The sequence below is a fragment of the Oncorhynchus nerka genome, linkage group LG7, assembly GCF_034236695.1.
Source record: "Oncorhynchus nerka isolate Pitt River linkage group LG7, Oner_Uvic_2.0, whole genome shotgun sequence".
NCBI classification, from domain to species: domain Eukaryota; kingdom Metazoa; phylum Chordata; class Actinopteri; order Salmoniformes; family Salmonidae; genus Oncorhynchus; species Oncorhynchus nerka.
The window spans coordinates 47,936,746-47,956,583 of NC_088402.1; the positions used below are offsets into that span (position 1 = coordinate 47,936,746).

The 19,838-nt window shown below is 42.3% G+C and overlaps 1 protein-coding gene across 1 annotated transcript in view; it reads right to left on the minus strand.

Moving 5' to 3' along the window:
• Positions 1–19,838, minus strand: part of LOC115131852 (plexin-D1) — a 120,568-nt gene that overhangs the window by 86,740 nt on the left and 13,990 nt on the right. Inside the window, exons 5-7 of the mRNA XM_029663888.2 lie at positions 15,228–15,357; positions 13,901–14,078; positions 13,681–13,789 (exon numbers count right to left, since the gene is read on the minus strand). Of these exons, the coding sequence (XP_029519748.1) occupies positions 13,681–13,789; positions 13,901–14,078; positions 15,228–15,357 (417 nt within the window). The remainder of the gene's footprint in view (positions 1–13,680; positions 13,790–13,900; positions 14,079–15,227; positions 15,358–19,838) is intronic.

Consider the following 19,838-nt stretch of genomic DNA (forward strand, 5'->3'; position numbering starts at 1 on the left):
TTTCATTTTGGATTTGAGATGCTTAATGTGAGTCTGGAAGGAGAGTTTACAGTCTAACAAGACACCTAGGTATTTGTAGTTGTCCACATATCCTAAGTCAGAACCGTCCAGAGTAATGATGCTGGACGGGCGGGCAGGTGCGGGCATCGATCGGTTGAAGAGCATGCATTTAGTTTTACTTGCATTTAAGAGCAGTTGGAGGCCACGGAAGGAGAGTTGTATGGCATTGAAGCTTGTCTGGGGGTTGTCTGTCCAAAGAAGAGCCAGAGGTATACAGAATGGTGTCGTCTGCATAGAGGTGGATCAGAGAATCACCAGCAGCAAGAGCGACATCATTGATGTATACAAAGAAGAGAGTCGGCCCGAGAATTGAACCCTGTGGCACCCCCATAGAGACTGCCAGAGGTCCGGACAACAGGCCCTCCGATTTGACACACTGAACTCTATCAGAGAAGTAGTTGGTGAACCAGGCGAGGCAATCATTTGTGAAACCAAGGATATTAAGTCTGTCGATAATAATATGGTGATTGACAGAGTCGAATGCCTTGGCCAGGTCAATGAATACTGCTGCACAGTAATGTCTCTTATCGATGGCGGTTATGATATCGTTTAGGATCTTGAGCGTGGCTGAGGTGCACCCATGACCAGATCTGAAACCAAATTGCATAGCGGAGAAGGTACGGGGAGATTCGAAATGGTCGGTAATCTTTGTTAATTTGGCTTTCGAAGACCTTAGAAAGGCAGGGTAGGATAGATATAGGTCTGTTGCAGTTTGGGTCTAGAGTGTCTCCCCCTTTGAAGAGGGGATGACCGCGGCATCTTTCCAATCTTTGGGAATCTCAGATGATATGAAAGAGAGGTTGAACAGGGGTTGCAACAATTTCGGCAGATCATTTTAGAAAGAGAGGATCCAGATTGTCTAGCCCAGTTTATTTGTAGGGGTCCAGATTTTGCAGCTCTTTCTGAACATCAGCTATCTGGATTTGGGTGAAGGAGAAATGGGGAGGCTTGGGTGAGGTGCTGTGGAGGAGGGCTGTTGATCGGGGTAGCGGTAGCCAGGTAAAAAAAAAGCTTATTGAAATTCTCAATCACAGTGGATTTATCGGTGGTGACAGTGTTTCCTAGCCTCAGTGCAGTGGGCAGCTGGGAGGAGGTGCTCTTATTCTCCATGGACTACAGTGTCCCAGAACTTTTTTGAGTTTGTGCTACAGGATGCAAATTTCGGCTTGAAATTGCTGTGTCTATCAATTCCCCGTTACATACATCACCATCAATAGTTTACATTTACTGTTAATTCCCATAATGTCTAATCTGCAATGTGTGTTTGGTTATGGTAATTTTGGACATGTGTTTTGCAGAACTCACGATCTATGCTACACTTGTTTTGGTTTATTTCATTCCATTTATGAGTTTTGTCAATTTAGTCATCGTCTTTTGCTTAAAGAACTCCTGTCAATGTTGATTAAGGTCATGAACCTGATTACGCATATCGAAGTAGGACTAGGCTACCTGGCCTGCATGCAAATGTAGGCCTATAAATGTTTCATTTGGGGATGTATGATAGTATTTCTGATTGTCTTAACTCAGAAGCTGTGCAGCTTCTCAAAGTATTTTTTCTTTACCTCAAACAGGAAGTAAACAAAGTCAGATTTTTAGAATCAATTGAGAATGACAATAGTTCCTCAAAGTACTTGAACAATATTTCCAGCTCTCTCCCTTGAGAGACTACTCGGCATTAAAGGGAAAAAAGTAATGCTCTGATCCAGTGGAAACGTCATAAAATACCTGATTACTTCTTAAGCCTTGCACAAGTAGCCTACAGCTGTGTCTGTCCCGAGCTCACTGGCGCGGGAAACTCTGACTGCCCAAAATGTTTTATACAATGTTTAAAGTTTTCTAGTGTGAGTTTTGGGTAGACCCAGTTGATAGTTTTATAAAATGTTTTAGACAGGCCCTGAATAGCCAATATGATTTATCAGATATTTATTGTTATTAGGATATTTTATACCTGCAGGCTGCAATGCTTTTATGTGTTGGCTTTATGTAGATTATTATTACATAGTTGGCAAAGGCAATAGAAGTTTAGATTTGTATTATTTTCATTTAGATATAGAATGTAGATTAACCACAGACAATGATTTTGAGATACAACAACTATTATAAGTTAAATAAAACTGTTCCATGAAAATGTGCATATGAAATCATAACGGGCACGCATATTGGTAGAAATGGTAAGATAAATTGGCACTACAAATGGAAAAGGTTGCTGACGCGTGTAGCCTATTACTGGCAACTTCAGGAACATAATGGTAGAATCTGCGAAGCAGCGGGAGAAGGAGGGTCGGGAACTTTTTTCTTCTTCTTCTGGTTAGGCTATCTTGATCTCTGGCTCCCTCTTGAGTAATTTGTCATTTGTTGATTGTCTTCATTATTTAATCAAACAGTGTGCTTAAAGCATCAGACAAGTTCAGTAAACCTACATATAGTTGTTTTTATAAAAACACATAGGGTGTGTCTATATAGGCTAAGGAAAACTACATGTTTTAAAATGTATGTGGTTAAAAAAAAAGACTACTCTTCGTAGACCAAATTTTTTTTAGTCAGGGACAGCCCAAGTAGAAATGTGGTAAATGCGCTTTAGATGACCCAAAAATTCTGAGGGAGAACCCACCGCACTTCTAAAACTAAAGTTGCGCCCCTGGGGAGAATATACAGTTGAGGTCGGAAGTTTACATACACTTAGGTTGTAGTCCTTAAAACTCGTTTTTTAACCACTCCACAAATTTCTTGTTAACAAACTATAGTTTTGTGCATGACACAAGTTATCTTTCCAACAATTGTTTACAGACAGATTATTTCACTTATAATTCACTGTATCACAATTCTAGTGGGTCAGAAGTTTACATACACTAAATTGACTGTGCCTTTAAACGGCTTGGGAAATTCCAGAAAATGATGTCAAGGCTTTAAAAGCTTCTGATAGGCTAATTGACATCATTTGAGTCAATTGGGGGTGTGCCTGTGGATGTATTTCAAGGCCTACCTTCAAACTCAGTGTCTCTATGCTTGACATCATGGGAAAATCAAAAGAAATCAGCCAAGACCTCAGAAAAAGAATTGTAGACCTCCACAAGTCTGGTTCATCCTTGGGAGCAATTTCCAAACTCCTAAAGGTACCACGTTCATCTGTTTAAACAATAGTATGCAAGTATAAACACCATGGGACGATGCAGCAGTCATACCACTCAGGAAGGAGAAGCGTTCTGTCTCCTAGAGATGAACGTACTTTGGTGAGAAATGTGCAAATCAATACCAGAACAACATCAATGGACCTTGTGAAGATGCTGGAGGAAACAGGTACAAAAGTATCTATATCCATAGTAAAATGAGTCCTATATTGACATAACCTGGGACTGGTGCACTTCACAAAATAAAAGGCATCATGAGGAATTAAAATTTTGTGGATACATTGAAGCAACATCTCAAGACATCAGTCAGGAAGTTAAAGCTTGGTCGCAAATGGGTCTCCCAAATGGACAATGACCCCAAGCATAGTTCCAAAGTTGTGGCAAAATTGCTTAAGGACAACAAAGTCAAGGTATTGGAGTGGCCATCACAAAGCCCTGACCTCAATCCCATAGAAAAGTTGTGGGCAGAACTGAAAAAGCATGTGCGAACAAGGAGGCCTACAAACTCAGTTACACCAGCTCTGTCAGGTGGAATAGGCCACAATTCACCCAACTTATTGTGGGAAGCTTGTGGAAGGTTACCTGAAATGTTTGACCCAAGTTAAACAATTTAAAGGTAATGCTACCAAATACTAATTGAGTGTATGTAAACTTCTGACCCACTGGGAATGTGATGAAATAAATAAAAGCTGAAATAAATCATTCCCTCTTCTATTATTCTGACATTTTACATTCTTAAAATAAAGGGGTGATCCTAACTGACCTAAAACAGGGAATATCTACTAGGATTAAATGTCAGAAACTGTGAAAAACTGAGTTTAAATGTATTTGGCTAAGGTGTATGTAAACTTCCGACTTCAACTGTACATTTTTAAAGGGGGAGAAAGGGACGGTCAGAGGGAGAAATGAGAGACAGAGGCATAGTGAAAGAAACAAGAGTGACAGTGAAAGAGGGAGACAAAAAGAGAGAAAAAGGGGGAAGTGTGTGAAAGAAAGTGAAAAGGGCTTCACCTAGAAACTTCATCAACACAACTCCCACCAAACCGACTTTTTTTCAACACACTTTTAATCAAAATCGAATGTCATGGTGAATTGTTTTGTTGAGGTCACATTGAATTATCGTTAATTGAAAACTCAGCCAAATGTAAATCACAAATAGACGTTGAACTGATGTTTGTGCCAAGTGGGCTGTGAGAGCGCACTCTCAACACACAAACACACTCTTCTGGATACAAACACAGACGCAAGGCCCACAGAACCAAGAAACCAGGATTTGCTCCAAACACAGAACAAAATAAGCCTGTATCCTGTTACAGTGTGATGGTGAAACTCTAGTTTACACATACAGCCTCTCTCAGGCGAACTTGTCTTTCTGCAATTATTAAAGGTCCAATTCAGCCATTTTTTATATCAGAATCAAATCATTTCTGGGTAACAATTAAGTACCTTACTGTGATTGACAATTTGAATTGAAAACAAAAAGGAACAAAAATCGCGTATTAGTAAATAGCAATTTCTTAAGTAAGAATTTAGCTTGGACTATGTGGGAGTGGTCTGAGTAGGGAGGGGAAAACTGAAAATGTGCTGTTATTGGCAGAGAGGTTTAAAACTATCTTTCTTATTGGTCTATTAACAAATTTACTGCATGGTGATGTCACCGTGGAAGGCCAAAACTCCATCCCACCAAAACAAACGGAATCTTCATGCGTTCTTTTCAATCAGCTCTTACACTAAAATGGCATTATCATCTTTTTCACAATTTCACAGTATTATTCAAACCTCATAGATTGGAAATGTACAAAGCTAAAAAAAATTAAGGGAACACTAAAATAACACATCCTAGATCTGAATGAATGAAATATTCTTATTAAATACTTTTTTCTTCAGTTGAATGTGCTGACAACAAAATCACACAAACATGATCAATGGAAATCAAACTTATCAACCCATGGAGGTCTGGATTTGGTCTGGAGGTCTGGAGTCACACTCAAAATTAAAGTGGAAAACCACACTACAGGCTGATCCAACTTTGATGTAATGTCCTTAAAACAAGTCAAAATGAGGCTCAGTAGTGTGTGTGCCTGTATGACCTCCCTACAATGCCTGGGCATGCTCCTGATGAGGTGGCCGGAAACATGACAGAATATAAACAATGCAGCTATTCCCTCCGCAAGGCTATTAAACAAGCTAAGCGTCAGTACAGAGACAAAGTGGAATCTCAATTCAATGGCTCAGACACAAGAGGCATGTGGCAGGGTGTACAGTCAATCACGGACTACAAGAAGAAACCCAGCCCAGTCACGGACCAGGATGTCTTGCTCCCAGGCAGACTAAATAACTTTTTTGCCCGCTTTGAGGACAATACAGTGCCACTGACACTGCCTGCAACGAAAACATGCGGTCGCTCCTTCACTGCAGCCGAGGTGAGTAAGACATTTAAACGTGTTAACCCTCGCAAGGCTGCAGGCCCAGACGGCATCCCCAGCCGCGCCCTCAGAGCATGCGCAGACCAGCTGGCCGGTGTGTTTACGGACATATTCAATCAATCCCTATACCAGTCTGCTGTTCCCACATGCTTCAAGAGGGCCACCATTGTTCCTGTTCCCAAGAAAGCTAAGGTAACTGAGCTAAACGACTACCGCCCCGTAGCACTCACTTCCGTCATCATGAAGTGCTTTGAGAGACTAGTCAAGGACCATATCACCTCCACCCTACCTGACACCCTCCTAGACCCACTCCAATTTGCTTACCGCCCAAATAGGTCCACAGACGATGCAATCTCAACCACACTGCACACTGCCCTAACCCACCTGGACAAGAGGAATACCTATGTGAGAATGCTGTTCATCGACTACAGCTCGGCATTCAACACCATAGAACCCTCCAAGCTCGTCATCAAGCTCGAGACCCTGGGTCTCGACCCCGCCCTGTGCAACTGGGTACTGGACTTCCTGACGGGCCGCCCCCAGGTGGTGAGGGTAGGCAACAACATCTCCTCCCCGCTGATCCTCAACACGGGGGCCCCACAAGGGTGCGTTCTGAGCCCTCTCCTGTACTCCCTGTTCACCCACGACTGCGTGGCCACGCACGCCTCCAACTCAATCATCAAGTTTGCGGACGACACAACAGTGGTAGGCTTGATTACCAACAACGACGAGACGGCCTACAGGGAGGAGGTGAGGGCCCTCGGAGTGTGGTGTCAGGAAAATAACCTCACACTCAACGTCAACAAAACTAAGGAGATGATTGTGGACTTCAGGAAACAGCAGAGGGAACACCCCCTATCCACATCGATGGAACAGTAGTGGAGAGGGTAGCAAGTTTTAAGTTCCTCGGCATACACATCACAGACAAACTGAATTGGTCCACTCACACTGACAGCGTCGTGAAGAAGGCGCAGCAGCGCCTCTTCAACCTCAGGAGGCTGAAGAAATTCGGCTTGTCACCAAAAGCACTCACAAACTTCTACAGATGCACAATCGAGAGCATCCTGGCGGGCTGTATCACCGCCTGGTACGGCAAATGCTCCGCCCTCAACCGTAAGGCTCTCCAGAGGGTAGTGAGGTCTGCACAACGCATCACCGGGGCAAACTACCTGCCCTCCAGGACACCTACACCACCCGATGTTACAGGAAGGCCATAAAGATCATCAAGGACATCAACCACCCGAACCACTGCCTGTTCACCCCGCTATCATCCAGAAGGCGAGGTCAGTACAGGTGCATCAAAGCTGGGACCGAGAGACTGAAAAACAGCTTCTATCTCAAGGCCATCAGACTGTTAAACAGCCACCACTAACATTGAGTGGCTGCTGCCAACACACTGTCATTGACACTGACCCAACTCCAGCCACTTTAATAATGGGAATTGATGGGAAATGATGTAAATATATCACTAGCCACTTTAAACAATGCTACCTTATATAATGTTACTTACCCTACATTATTCATCTCATATGCATACGTATATACTGTACTCTACATCATCGACTGCATCCTTATGTAATACATGTATCACTAGCCACTTTAACTATGCCACTTTGTTTACTTTGTCTACATACTCATCTCATATGTATATACTGTACTCGATACCATCTACTGTATGCTGCTCTGTACCATCACTCATTCATATATCCTTATGTACATATTCTTTATCCCCTTACACTGTGTATAAGACAGTAGTTTTGGAATTGTTAGTTAGATTACTTGTTGGTTATCACTGCATTGTCGGAACTAGAAGCACAAGCATTTCGCTACACTCGCATTAACATCTGCTAACCATGTGTATGTGACAAATAAAATTTGATTTGATTTGATTTGATTTGGCGGATGGTCTCCTGAGGGATCTCCTCCCAGACCTGGACTTAAGCATCCGCCAACTCCTGGACAGTCTGTGGTGCAACGTGGCATTGGTGGATGGAGCGAGACATGATGTCCCAGATGTGCTCAATTGGATTCAGGTCTGGGGACCGGGCGGGCCAGTCTATAGCATCAATGCCTTCCTCTTGCAGGAACTGCTGACACACTCCAGCCACATGAGGTCTAGCATTGTCTTGCATTAGGAGGAACCCAGGGCCAACCGCACCAGCATATGGTCTCACAAGGGGTCTGAGGATCTCATCTCGGTACCTAATGGCAGTCAGGCTACCTCTGGCGAGCACATAGAGGGCTGTGCGGCCCCCCAAAGAAATGCCACCCCACACCATGACTGACCCACCACCAAACCGTTCATGCTGGAGGATGTTGCAGGCAGTAGAACGTTCTCCACGGCTTCTCCAGACTGTCACGTCTGTCACATGTGCTCAGTGTGAACCTGCTTTCATCTGTGAAGAGCACAGGGCGCCAGTGGCGAATTTGTCAATCTTGGTGTTCTCTGGCAAATGAAAAACGTCCTGCACGGTGTTGGGCTGTAAGCACAACCCCCACCTGTGGACGTCGGGACCTCATACCACACTCATGGAGTCTGTGTCTGACCGTTTGAGCAGACACATGCACATTTGTGGCCTGCTGGAGTTCATTGTGCAGGGCTCTGGCAGTGCTCCTCCTGCTCCTCCTTGCACAAAGGCGGAGGTAGCGGTCCTGTTGCTGGGTTGTTGCCCTCCTACGGCCTCCTCCACGTCTCCTGATGTACTGGCCTGTCTCCTGGTAGCGCCTCCATGCTCTGGACACTACGCTGACAGACACAGCAAACCTTCTTGCCACAGCTCGCATTGATGTACCATCCTGGATGAGCTGCACTACCTGAGCCACTTGTGTGGGTTGTAGACTCCGTCTACCACTAGAGTGAAAGCACCGCCAGCATTCAAAAGTGACCAAAACATCAGCCAGGAAGCATAGGAACTGAGAAGTGGTCTGTGGTCCCCACCTGCAGAACCACTCCTTTATTGGGGGTGTCTTGCTAATTGCCTATAATTTCCACCTGTTGTCTATTCCATTTGCACAACAGCATGTGACATTTATTGTCAATCAGTGTTGCTTCCTAAGTGGACAGTTTGATTTCACAGAAGTGTGATTGACTTGGAGTTACATTGTGTTGTTTAAGTGTTCCCTTTATTTTTTTGAGTAGTGTATATAAAACACAGGAACACAAGTTTTGGACAGCACTTTGCCTTGAAGGAAGCAACTTGAAGTGGTTAAAAGTGGAAAGAGTATCAGGTCTTCAGTTTGCGGCACTGTACTCTTCCTTTGAGAATGGCACTTAGCTCATTATCACCTTCGACAAAACATTTCACACCTTCAGACCTCACTGAGGACACAGGGGCATGCAGACACACACACACATACAACTTCGTACATATCTTCTTTGAGATTTAAACGTGTAATGAAAAGTGCTATATAAATTACATCTATTATTATTATACACCTGCATACACACAGACAACTCCATTTTCACACCTCTAAACCAATCTGACAAGTGGACCGAATGAACACGTTCCAACAGTTTGCTGCTCTGAATGCACAAACATACACATTGTCATTTATACGTACGCACACATACATTATACACATTACACTATACACATTACACATACTGTACATTAGCCACAGCTCTCCACAGGAAAAGCATGAACAGTACCAGACACAGCGCTTAGCCAATTAGCTTACTTCTACTGCCACACTACATACATTTTACATTTAATACCTTGTCAAGACTTCAACCAGGTTGAATTTAAACTATTCAAGTAGATATAGAAAAATACTTAACCATCATTCCCCTCACTGAGTACAGAGGGAAAGCTATTAAATTCAATAAACTATATTTACCCCAAATAAACAATGGTTGCTAGTCAAAACATAGTATTGTAGACCACATAAAACAACATGAGACACACTGTATATAGCCAACCAACAACATTCAGCATATACAAGACAAATATAGCACCCCTCACTGACACCAACACTGATTTCAATAGCTCTGCCGCCAGAGGCGTCATAACCCACTGGAATTGTTATAAGTGAAATAATCTGTTTGTAAACAATTGTTGGAAAAATTACTTGTGTCATGCACCTGACCAACTTGCCAAAACTATAGTTTGTCAACAAGACATTTGTGGAGTGTTTGAAAAATGTGTGTATGTAAACTTCCGACTTCAACTGTATATGTACATGTAGTTATATATTTGCCAAAATATATGGGGGATTGGAAGTGATGCAGACAATTACATTGATGGAAGCTACAATCTATCTGCAATATTAAAACTGTTCTACCCCCACCCCCCAAAAAAAGTATTCAGACCCCTTGACTTTTTCCACATTATGTTACATTACAGCCTTGTTCTAAAATGTATTAAATAGTTTCTATCCTTCATCAATCTACACACAATACCCCATACTGACATTTTTGGAAATGCAAATAAATAAATAAATAAAATAAACATTTACCTAAGTATTCAGACTCTTTACTCAGTACTTTGTTCAAGCACCTTTGGCAGAGATTAGAGCTTCAAGTTTTCTAGGGTATGACACTACAAGCTTGGTACACCTGTATTTGGGGAGTTTCTCCCATTCTTCTCTGCAGATCCTCTCAAGCTCTGTCAGGTTAGATGGGGAGCGTCGCTGCACAGCTATTTTAAGTTCTCTCCAGACATGTTCGATCGAGTTCAAGTTTGGCTGCGATACTCGAGGACATTCCGAGATTTGTCCCAAAGCTACTCCTGCGTTGTCTAGGCTGTGTGCTTAGGGTCATTGACCTGTTGGAAGGTGAACCTTTGCCCCAGTCTGAGGTCCTGAGCGCTCTGGAGCAGGTTTTCATCAAGGATCTTTGCTCCGTTGATCTTTCCCTCAATCCTTAATAGTTTCTCAGTCCCTGCAGCTGAAAAACATCCCCACAGCATGATGCTGCCACCACTGTGCTTCACCGTAGGGATGGTGCCAGGTTTACTCCAGATGTGATGCTTGGCATTCAGGCCAAAGAGTTCAAGCTTGGTTTCATCAGACCAGAGAATCTCGTTTTTCATGGTCTGAGAGTCTTTAGGTGCGTTTTGGCAAACTCCAAGCGGGCTGTCATGTGCTTTTACTGAGGAGTGGCTTCCGTCTGGCCATTCCATCATAAAGGCCTGATTGGTGGAGTTCTGCATAGATGGTTGTCCTTCTGGAAGTTTCTCTCATCTCCACAGAGGAAATCTGGAGCTCTGTCAGAGTGACCATTGGGTTCTTGGTCAACTCCCTGACTAAGGCCCTTCTCCCCCGATTGCTCAGTTTGGCTGGGTGGCCAGCTCTAGGAAGAGTCTTGGTGGTTATTAACTTCTTCCATTTAAGAATGATGAGGCCACTGTGTTCTTGAGGACCTTCACTGCTGCAGACATTTTTGGTACCCTTCCCCAAATCTGTGCCTGGACACAATCCTGTCTCGGGACTCTACGGACAATTCCTTCAACCTCATGGCTTGGTTTTTGCTCTGACTTGCACTGTCAAATGTGGTACCTTATAGAGACAGGTGTGTACCTTTCCAAATCATATCCAATCAATTGAATTAAGTTGTGGAAACATGTCAAGGATGATCAATGGAAACAGGATGCACCTGAGCTAAACTTCGAGTCTCAAAGCAAAGGGTCTGAATACTTACTGCCTGCAGGGAGAAACTTTGTAGTGGGGCAGGGGGAAAAAGGGAGAAGCATCATCAGGGAGAGTCGCATTAGAAGGGGTGGGAGATGAGGAAATGTTGGATGAGCAAGGAGGCATGGCTGAGTCAAATAGGAATCCTGACTTAAAAAAGTGGTGATTAAAGAGCTCAGCCATGTGCTTCTTGTCAGTATCAACCACATCATGGGACATGGGCAGCTATGAGGAGGAGGGTTTATTCTCCAGGTCTTGAACTGTTTTCCAGAACTTCTTGGGGTTAGACCAGCAGAGAGGGAACAGACTGATACCTATCAGGATTATTTGTGAGGATAACATCGAGGAGAGTAGCCTTTTCTGGGTGTTTGGAGTCATACCTTGTGGGATGTTCTTTACCATTCGGCCATCAGATTTGCCACCAATGCTCCTTATAGGACACATCACTGCACTCTATGCCCCTTTAAACTGGTCATATCTGTATACCCGTCACAAGACCCACTGGTTGATGCTTATTTATAAAACCCTCTTAGGCCTCACTCCCCCCTATCTGAGATATCTACTGCAGCCCTCATCCTCCACATACAACACCCGTTCTGCCAGTCACATTCTGTTAAAGGTCCCCAAAGAACACACATCCCTGGGTCGCTCCTCTTTTCAGTTCGCTGCAGCTAGCGACTGGAACGAGCTGCAACAAACACTCAGACTGGACAGTTTTATCTCAATGTCTTCAAAGACTAAATCATGGATACTCTTACTGACAGTTGTGGCTGCTTGGTGCGAGTATTGTTGTCTCTACCTTCTTGACCTTTGTGTTGTTGACTGTGCGTTGTTGTCTTATAGGTCTCTCCTTATGTAGTGTTGTGTTGTCTCTCTTGTTGTGATGTGTGTTTTGTCCTATATTTGTATTGCATTTATTTATTTATTTATTTATACATTTTGTTTACCTTCTTAATTTTAATTTTATTAATATATATATTTTTAAATTTTAATTTGTATTTATTTTTTATCCCAGGCCCCCATCCCCGCAGGAGGCCTTTTGCCTTTTGGTTGTCATTGTAAATAAGAATTTGTTCTTAACTGACTTGCCTAGTTAAATAAAGGTTAAATAAATACAAAATTAAAAAATTAAGCTGGTTAAGAGAATTCCAAGTGTGCAAAGCTGTCATCAAGGCCAAGGGTGGCTACTTTGAAGAATCTCAAATATAAAATATATTTAGATTTGTTTCACACTTTTTTGGTTACTAAATGATTCCATGTGTGTTATTTCATAGTTTTGATATCTTCACTATTATTCTACAATGTAGAAAATAGTAAAAATAAAGAACTTCTGGAATGTGTACGTGTGTCCAAACTTTTGACTGGTACTGTATATATAATATTTGATGTTGTTGTTTCTCTTTAATACTACTAGCCACCTAGACATATTATGAAGTTGGCTTTAGCTAGCCCAGATAGGTTCCCAATCTTCCAACCTCATAACTAGCTACCAAGAAGCCATTTCAGGCTATCAATCAAGTTAGTGTAGCTAGCTTGTCTAACTATCTTAGCAGGTAAGCAATAACTACATATACTGAATAAGACTCCCATTCTTTGAAATCTTTTATACAGATTTTAATAGACATGCAGAGAAGCATACTTAGTTTCTTTAACACAAGTCAGGAGGATACAGGCAGCTCAAGAGGTATGCTTAGATATGCAGAACAATAGACACAATTTTTACACAGGATTAATCATAATGATTAGGGCTCTACATTGCAGGAAAAGTCTTTGAAAAATGCAAAATTCTCCAATTTACAGACAGTCAAAGGACCAACCCCCATCCATCATCACAGACTTTGTGCCCCCTCAGATTTTTGGGGTGTATACACCCCTGTCTGCCACCCTTCCAGCCTTGAGCTGCATTTGATTTATTTTACCTTTATTTAACTAGGCAAGTCAGTTAAGAACAAATTCTTATTTTCAATGACGGCCTAGGAACAGTGGGTTAACTGCCTGTTCAGGTGCAGAACGACAGATTTGTACCTTGTCAGCTCGGGGATTTGAACTTGCAACCTTCCAGTCACTAGTCCAACGCTCTAACCACTAGGCTACCCTGCATGTGTGGTGAGAGAATTCCAGTGAGACTATAGATGACATTTGGCCGACATTTGAGTGATGCAAGTGACTTGGCAAAGAACTCTGCTCAGGGACGGGGCTGATTGCGTGTCTCAAATTTCACAGTTATGAACCTGCTATTTAGGCTACATTTGAGGTAGATTTGTGGATCCGGGGTAAACAGAGACAGTGCAGATTGGAAGTGTGTGTGTCAGCGTGTGTGTGTCTTGTAACTGGGTTTAACTTAGGAAGATCTGGAAATAGTGTTAGTGGTTAAAACTATAAGATGGATAAACGAATGTAAAAGAAACCCTAGATGACTCAGACTTGAAAACACTCACGCAGTTTTCGTGTGTATTGCTCCTGTCCTCTCGCAATCATAGATGACGAAGCTCCCGGAAACCACGGATGTGCCGTTCACCTTTATCGCCACGGGAACAGTCAAGTGATCTGGCACAACAACATATAACATGGAAATGTCTCAGCATATGTCAAGATCAGCAGTGATGAAACAGGACGAAATCAAACTAGTGTTCTACCAGTAGTATAAGTAACCCTTACCTCTGCCAGGAGGGATATTGGGGTACCTCTCCCGAGGTAGTAGGGGGCAGGTCTGAATCTGGGCTGGGCCGTAGTCCAGGTGCACCGTGGCTGCCGTGGCAACACCCAATCCATAGTCACATTCCACCCGCGAACCAACCAGATCAGGGACACTGCCGTTTATCAGAATCCCCACATCCTGGTGGAGAGAAAGAAGGGTTAGGGGATGCAGGAAAGTAGAGAGAGGGAAAGAGAAATCTTCATGTCTCCAAAAGACAGATGGCATAGCAAACTTGCATCCAAACATACTGTTGTGTGACGAGAGACATGAGTGATCTACACTGGGATCACAACACTGAGGAACATCACACTTCGTTGTCTGTCAATCTCACTGATCTCATTTCAATATGTGGGAGAAAAACAGAGGGGGAGGAAGAGGGGGAGACAAGGGGGGGGGTGAAGAGTGAGAGCGACAGACGGAGAGGAAGATGACATAGCTGTAGATATAGTAGTTGGAGAGGCCAGTGACATATGGTAACATGCTACACTTTACACTCTATTGTCTGGAATTGATCATTTCCTGGCTGTGGCGCTGACTTCCTCTTTCCTGCTTGCTGCTTCCTGTTTGGGGAGACGGCAGTGGGCCCAGCTTCCTGTGGTCCTGAGTGATGACTTGGGATTGGACAGCTGCTGGAGCTATCACAGCCAACCTGACCTACATACTCCACACAATGCTGTGTCTGACACTCATAATGTACCTACTGTACACACAGTACCAGTCAAAAGTTTGGACACACCTACTTATTCAAGGGTTGTCTTTATTTTTACTATTTTCTACATTGTAGAATAATAGTGAATACATCAAAACTATGAAATAACACATTTTGAATCATGTAGTAACCAAAAAAGTGTTAAACAAATCAAAATATATTTCATATTTTTGATTCTTTTAAAGTAGCCACCTTGAAAAAACATTCCAGGTGAAGCTGGTTGAGAATGCTAAGAGTGTGCAAAGCTGTCATCAAGGCAAAGGGTGGCTACTTTGAAGAATCTCAAATATAAAATATATTTTGATTTGATTAAAACTATTTTGGTTACTACATGATTTCATATGTGTTATTTCACAGTTTTGATGTAAAATAGTAAAAACAGTAAAAAATAAAGAAAAACCCTTGAATGAGTAGGTGTGTCCAAACTTTCGACTGGTACTGCACACTTGAGAAATATTAAACGTAACAACTCAATTCTTAAAAGAATAACTTGGCACTTCACATGATTCACTTAACAATGTTTGAACATACATACACCTGATGACACATAAAAACAGTTATGATGTAATGTATGGTACCTTGATGTCAGTGGACAGGCTGATCTCTGGGGGGGTGAGGGTCATGGAGGGGCACTGCTGGGGACCTTCACCCATCCCGATCCAGGAGCGCGCCAGAGGCCCCCAGGCACACTCCCTCTGGATGGAACACCTGCACACGGGGAACATATAAAGACATTGTGTACATGATTAAATACGTTTAAATTGGAGCCAATTATTCTAGTAATTTATGTTTATAATCTTATAATATATCTCATAGTGAGCTCCCACTCGGTACAGATGTCAATTCAACATCTATTCCACGTTGAAATTACGTGGAAACAGCATTGATTCAACCAGTGTGGGCCCAGTGGGAAAACACATCATGAAAGTTATTCATAGCCAAACTACTGTCTAGCAGAGCTTCCAGCTTCCTCTATGGACCTAGTAGCAACAGAGCTCCACATTGCAAACTCTGTTTACTCAGTGTTTCCACTACATCTGCTCTCCTCTCATTGCAGAGAGCGGACATATTTTGATTTCTGCCCTCATTAAATCTCAATGCAGCGTTTAGTAGGCTGGTTGGTTTCCCATAGAGTTGCGTATCAGACTCATCTCATTGTGTCACATGAGAGGTCTGGGCTGTCAGTCAGACAGGTCAACACACACAACACACTGTTTGACTTGGTGTCAAACATGTTCCCATCACAACCTAAACCCTCCGGCATCAGGATCAGAGGCCATTTAATTCAATTAAGGAGCTACCAGGCCATGTCATTCATGTGTGTGTGTGTATGTGTATGTGTATGTGTGTGTGTGTGTGTGTGTGTGTGTGTGTGTGTGTGTGTGTGTGTGTGTGTGTGTGTGTGTGTGTGTGTGTGTGTGTGTGTGTGTGTGTGTGTGTGTGTGTGTGTGTGTGTGACTGTGAGAAAGTGGGAGCTTATCAAGCAGGGTGGGCTCATATTATGACTACTGTTTGACTAATAAACTTCACAAGTCCCTAAGCACAGAGCACAGCTAGTACTCCTGCAGCGCAATATAAAACAAGGACACAATGACCTTAAACTATAGATTAACTAGACTGGAGCAGCCACAAGCAGTAGAACAGCAGTTAGAAGTTAGAATCACCATGTAATGACTTTGGCATCCATACTTTCCTTTGACACTTTAACAAGTCTGTTCTAAAATGGGTGTGTGAGCGAATGAGTGGATGTGTGTATGCATTTAAATGTGCATCTGTGTGTATGTGTGTATCGCTGCGTGGGTGCGTGAATGTCCAGATTTTAGTCCTACTGGCGCTAAGGGACCAGGAAGGACCATGAGGTCAGCTACTCTTCTAAGAATAGAATAGAATGGCTCTGCAATCCCACAAAAATCCCCTACACACACACAAACACACACGCAACAACCTCAAACACATAAAACACAAGCAGTCGCGACAAACTTAATAGCCTCTCTGAAACACACAAACACCTAAAACAAAAGCACAGCACACATTGAAGCCTAAAGAAATTAACAAACACACATAAACAATATTTAAACACACACACACAGAGAGACAAGCTAATGATGCTGAGCAGGAAAGTCAGACAGTAACTCAGTGACCAGTGAGTCATTCACCTCTGTCTAACCCAGTATGGCATCAGAATGGACTTTTCTTACTTCCCTTTCTAAAGAGTACGGGCTCTATTTGAACAAACCTTACCTGCAATAGTCTACGTGCAGGTTCAGGGGTGTGCCAGAAATATTTTTGCTATTTTTACTTTCAAAATGATCGACACACTTGCTGGCATTGGTGGGAAAGGGCTGGGTTTTGATGAATAAACAAGTTGTGGGTGTGTCAAGCCTTGGCTCCTCACTGGCCAATCAGAACGTGCTCCATGGCAAAATATGTGGCTGCTTCAAGTTGTGTATTTACATTTTTATGTACTGCCTTGGAATCAACTCCAATTCCAATGTTAGACCGTTATAGCTTGTTAAATGGTTTACAGAAAATAAATAACAAAATATAGACCTATATTTGATAAATACGTCAATTTGAACCCATTTTCAGTCCACCTTGTGTTGTGTTCAAAGTAAATTTGTGGCGTCAATAGCAATCACACAGTTTTAGGGGCTAGACTTACTGTAAATTGCATTATGGCTGAGCATGGACATGCCAAATATTGTCAGTAAGATTGATAAGGCCTAAAAAGAGAATGAATAATTCCAATCAAATTCTAAACAAAACAGCAACTTGTTTTCAATAGGCTATGTCACATTTACAGGCATCATATTTTACCCCCATGGGCATATGATATTAAACAATGGAGACTACGGAGGGTTTTACACACATCCAAATGTTTCACAGTATGCACCAAGATCCAATATAAATAGAAAGGGAGGATATCCACTCCCTGTTATACTGGTCCCAAATAGGCCCATGTTTTATGAACATATTCGGAACCATTTTACAGATCAGATCGCAATTCACAAACCTCCAGAAGTTGCATTGCAAGCGCGCCACGGATGTTGTCACCATCCAACGACAACAACAATAAATACATATAAATTTACTGATATCATAAAACCACCAGGATAAATGGCAGGCATTGCTGTTGAACCAGTCTTCGTTATAGTAGGCCTGAGGGAGGGATTGGATTTTGAACATATGAAACAGAAAACAAGCTCTTTTTACAGGTTACAGATCACTTCTAAATACGAGGTTCACCAGTATTCACATAGGTTCTCATCTCTCGTTTCATGATGGGTATGGTTAAAATAATGTAGGCTTGTCTACAATACATAGATAAAAAAGGAATGTTAGCTCACTATTTTACTCCTCTCTAACTTGATATTTTAATAAAGCTTTGGTGAATAATATGTATTTCCAAGCAGTCTCAAGAGCCAAACCCTTTACACAGACAAAAAAAAAGCCTTAATTGAGAGGAGGGGAGGCTATGCTTGGTTTCTGATCAAATAAATCGAAATGGGACAAAATATATATATATTTTTTATGTTTCTTGCCTACTCTTGTTCCATGCGCATATGGGCAGTGTGCATCACGGCTGGATAGGCTGCGTTTTCGCTGTCAAGATTAATGCCATAACCAACTGCATTACCGTTAAAACCATCTTTTGGTTGGTCTTAAATATTCCTATCAGCACTGCCTGAAATTAACACTTTGCATCATATTTTTAAGGACACACCTCACATATTTCCACCCTGCCCATCTGAGTGCAAATAAGCTGATAAAAGACAGGTGAAAGGCCAAACCAAATGCCAGGGCGTCAGTTTTTATATGAAACTTGCAAACTAATGTGCGTTTGATACTAACGCAGTGTCACATCCTGACCTAGGTTCCTTTTTTATGTCTCTGTTTTAGTTTGGCCAGGGCGTGAGTTGGGGTGGGCATTCTATGTTGTGTATTCTAGGTTTTGTATTTCTGTGTTTGGCCTGGTATGGTTCCCAATCAGAGGCAGCTGTCAATCGTTGTCTCTGATTGAGAACCATACTTAGGCAGCCTGTTTTCCCACTATGATTTGTGGGTAGTTGTTTTCTGTTTTGTGTTGCTGTACCTTACAGGACTGTTTCGTTTTCATTTCACTCTCTTTGTTATTTTCTTTTGTGTTTCTGTTCTAATAAATATAACATGAACACTTACCACCCTGCGCATTGGTCCGATCCATCTTATTCCTCATCGGAAGAGGAAGACAATCGTTACACGCAGCCTTAACGCCAGTCGAAAATAGAGCCTAAATGTTTACTCCAGGGGCTGCTCAGGAAAAGTTCTCACTGTTTTGAAATTGTTTCTAAAAATCCATTCACGCCTTCTCTGTCAACTCTACCACACTCACAGTGGTCATGGTGTACATAAGTAGATACAAAAACACCTCTCTCTCAAATACACCCACACCCACAACAGCAGCCTGTCATCACCTGTCAACTACTTTGCTAAAGCAGGCATGTTTTAAATGGTAACATGCTACTCCTTACAGTTTTTGTATAGCTTTAGTGCAATTTCACAAGTATGTGGTCAAATTTCAAAATTCATAGTACAAAATTCAAAACAGATCATCAAAAAGGTAGTTGTTTCAAACCTCTAAGCACATGTTCAATAGAATAAGTACAACACATAAAAATCATACAGTCACTTTTTCACCAAACTTAATCATTGTTTCATCTAGAAATACACCTTCCTAATATTGAGTTGCACCCCCTTTTGCCCTCAGAACAGCTTCAATTCGACAGAGCATGGACTACAAGGTGTTGAAAGCATTCCACAGGGATGCTGGCCCATGTTGACTCCAATGCTTCCCACAATTGTGTCAAGTTGGCTGGATGTCCTTTGGGTGCTGGACCATTCTTTTACAAACGGGATACTGTTGAGTGTCAAAAACCCAGCAGTTTTGCAGTTCTTGACACTCAAACTGCTGCGCCTGGCACCTACTACCATACTCTGTTCAAAGGCACTTAACCTGTCTCCTCCCCTTCATCTACACTGATTGAAATGTATGTAATAGGTGACATCAATAAGGGAACATAGCTTCCACCCTTGGATTCACCTGGTCATGTCATGGAAAGACAAGGTGTTCCTAATAATTTGTAGTTATCAGTTTTGAGCAGATTAAGTGATAGTTAATTGTATTGACAAATGACAAGAAAATCATATCA